Here is a 3,133-nt window from a genome sequence, read left to right as displayed (position 1 = left end):
ACTGTGAAGTCAGTGGAGCTGCTATGGCTTTGAACAATGTACATCAATCGCAGTAGGGGGGGGGTGGGAGGGTTGAGGGGTTATGGGGGAGGGAGGGAGGGGGTAGGTAATTCGGGTTAAAAATGTGTAGTTTTCACAGCTTTAGTAACATAAAGAGAGCAGTGAAAATTTGGGAGGAATTCGTTAAAAAAAAATAAAAAAATCTTTCGATTTATCCTACGGCACAGCAAGACAATGGTACTTTCACACAACTGCAATGTCTGTACATTTGTGTCTGCAATCGATGGAGAGACAAAACAAATTGTCCGCCAACATGAAAATGCTTTCAGTAAATAGGAAAACACTGCCAACTCCAAGGACAAAGCAAAACCAAAACAACAAAACCGCCTTTAACGTGAAACAAAAAAACCCCAGAAAAACCAGAGACGTCCAAGATCCTGATTTTGTTATTATTTTAATTGTTTCGTTGAAATAATTGTTTATTTTTTTAATTTTAATAATAATAATAATAATAATAATAATAATAAATCAGGATTAATAGTTAGGTGTTATCAAAAAACGCTGTTTTACAAAATATACCTCGTTATAAAAAGCTATAATTCTGATGGACGAGGACTGTACATTATTATTATTCACAAAACCATGAGGGACGGTTGGGAATGTGCGGACAAGGTCGGACAAAGCATCCGAGGGTGCTCGTCACACCGTCGTCTCGCCACCTGCTTTGCTGCTCAGCTTGCTGTAGAAGTTGCGCCACGACTGGAGGGTCTTGCCGGACCAGATCCAGAATCCCGAAGTGATACCCACGATCAAGGTCATCAAGTACTTGATCATGAAGACGGTGAAGTCGGGTTTCAGGCGCAGGTACTGGTTCGACGGGCATGGGATGGCGAAGCCCTTGCACGTTTTCACCATCCAGCTGTTCTCCCACTGTGCCTTGAACGCTTGCTCGTAGAAGTAGCACGCGATGACGATGGTCGCAGGCACGGTGTAGAGGACGCTGAAAATTCCGATGCGCACCATCAGCTTCTCGAGCTTCTCGGTCTTGGTGCCGTCGTGCTTCATGATGGTGCGAATTCGGAACAGGGACACGAAGCCCGCCAGCAGGAACGAGGTACCGATGAACAGGTAGACGAAGAGCGGGGCGAGCACGAAGCCCCGCAGAGCGTCCAGGTTGTTGAGACCCACGAAGCAAACGCCCGTGAGCACGTCACCGTCCACCTGTCCCATGGCGAGGATCGTGATGGTCTTGATGGCTGGCACGGCCCACGCGGCCAGGTGGAAGTACTGAGAGTTCGCCTCGATCGCCTCGTGGCCCCACTTCATGCCGGCGGCCAGGAACCAGGTGAGCGACAGGATGACCCACCAGATGGAGCTCGCCATGCTGAAGAAGTACAGCATCATGAAGAGGATGGTGCAACCCTCTTTCTTGGTTCCCTGGACGACCGTTTTGAAGCCGTCCTCGGTAAACTGCTCGTTGCACACGACGCCGTCCTCCATGAAGAAGCCCACGACGTAGGCGACGGACACCACGGCGTAACAGCCCGAGAGGAAGATGATGGGTCGTTCCGGGTACCTGAAACGCTGCATGTCCACCAGGTACGTGAGCACCGTGAAGAGCGTGGACGCGCAGCACAGCATGGACCACACGCCGACCCACATGCGCGCGAACCACCGCTCGTCCGAGTCGAAGTACATGAGACCGTTGGGAATGCCGGACTCGCATGGAGCGGCGCAGTCCTTCTCGCCCAGGAAGTGGTAGTTCAGGTAGGGTGGCACCTTGAGAGCCCGAGGGCACGTGAAGGCGACGGAGCGCGAGCTCGAGCTCGAGTCGGGTGTCCGTCTGAATCCCGGTCGGTGCGTGGGTGGGTGGTAGGTCGCCGGGTGCAGCGGTGGCCCCGGTGGGAGAACCGTGGCAGGGTGCTGCTTCTCGTCCGAACGGTTCTGACCCACACAGATCCGGTCCGATCCGTGCACGGGGAAGTTCTCGCAGCGGAGCCGGTCGGGCCATTGGAAACCGAACTTGTTCATCAGGGCCTCGCAGCCCTGGCGAGCCCGCTCGCACAGAGACCGACAGGGCGGGATGGCCTCTTCGAGCACGGTGCACACGGGCGCGTACATGGAGCACAGGAAGAACTTGAGCTCCAGGGAGCACTGGACCTTGACGAGCGGGTAGAACTGGTGCACCTCGAGTCCCGCGTCCTCCTGGTTCATGTGTCCGAGGAGGTTGGGCATGATGGTCTGGTTGTACGCGATGTCCGTGCACAGCGGGATCGAGATCGGTTGGCAGAAGCCGTGATCGGGAACGGAGATCCCCTTCTCGCCGGGGTACGGCTGCGCTGCGATTGCCATCACCGATCCGACCAGCAGGAGCCAAGTTCTCAGGACTTCCCTCCCTCCGCTCGGCCAAGACCGCTCCGCCCGGTCCATCGCGCTCGCTCTTTTCCCCTCCAACACTCAACGGTCAAAAAGTTTGATCGTAATCCGAGGCACGTCCGAGCAACTCGTGCCCACAAGTTTATGAATATATCTATTTTTTTCCCACCACTAAAAGTACCGCGATCGCGACCTCATCGCGAAGACCGCAACAACAAGTCAAGTCGCGACGACGCTCGCGCTCTCGAGTCTTTGTGCAAACGTGGGTCCCGCGGGAGCGTTTCCAGGCGGCCCGCTCTCATCGGAAATTATTGACGGGGCCGCCTGGAAACTGACAACGATTACGTATTCCGCCAATAGGACGGGCGCGATGAGGGGGGCGGAGCCAATCAGGCAGTACTGCCGTCCCATTGGACGAAACTGTAAGACGCTCCGAGGGGGAAATCTTGCCATGAGATGAGCAGCACGAATGGAGTTCGCGGTTCAATTGACCCGTTCATTGATATCGACGAACGAGAGACAATATGATCCCGTCCTCGAGCATCAATTTAGGGGGGAAAAAAACAACAACCCGTCGTGCGTGCCGCCGGAGAAACCCATCCGAATGACGTCACATCGGTTCGCGCGTTCAAACTTTTTGACGTCGACGAAAAGTAACTTTGCTCGCGCATCGCAGGCGATGGTCGCAAACGGCTGGCTCAGAGATTCTTTGCACGTGCACCACCACCACCACCACCACCCTCACTGAAAGCCTCCG

General features: G+C 54.6%; 1 protein-coding gene across 1 annotated transcript; it reads right to left on the bottom strand.

The window, feature by feature from the left end:
* Positions 1–503: 503 nt before the first annotated feature.
* On the bottom strand, positions 504–2,668 carry LOC147027948 (frizzled-2-like). The gene has a single exon (XM_085877814.1). The coding sequence runs from the start codon at positions 2,428–2,430 to the stop codon at positions 700–702; it is 1,731 nt and encodes a 576-aa protein (XP_085733940.1). The 5' UTR covers positions 2,431–2,668; the 3' UTR covers positions 504–699.
* Between the last annotated feature and the right edge of the window lie 465 nt (positions 2,669–3,133).

This window comes from Eptatretus burgeri, chromosome 4 (assembly GCF_056783735.1).
Source record: "Eptatretus burgeri isolate ZD-2024b chromosome 4, Ebu_testis_v1, whole genome shotgun sequence".
Lineage (NCBI taxonomy): Eukaryota > Metazoa > Chordata > Myxini > Myxiniformes > Myxinidae > Eptatretus > Eptatretus burgeri.
This window is presented reverse-complemented; position numbering and strand designations above follow the sequence as displayed.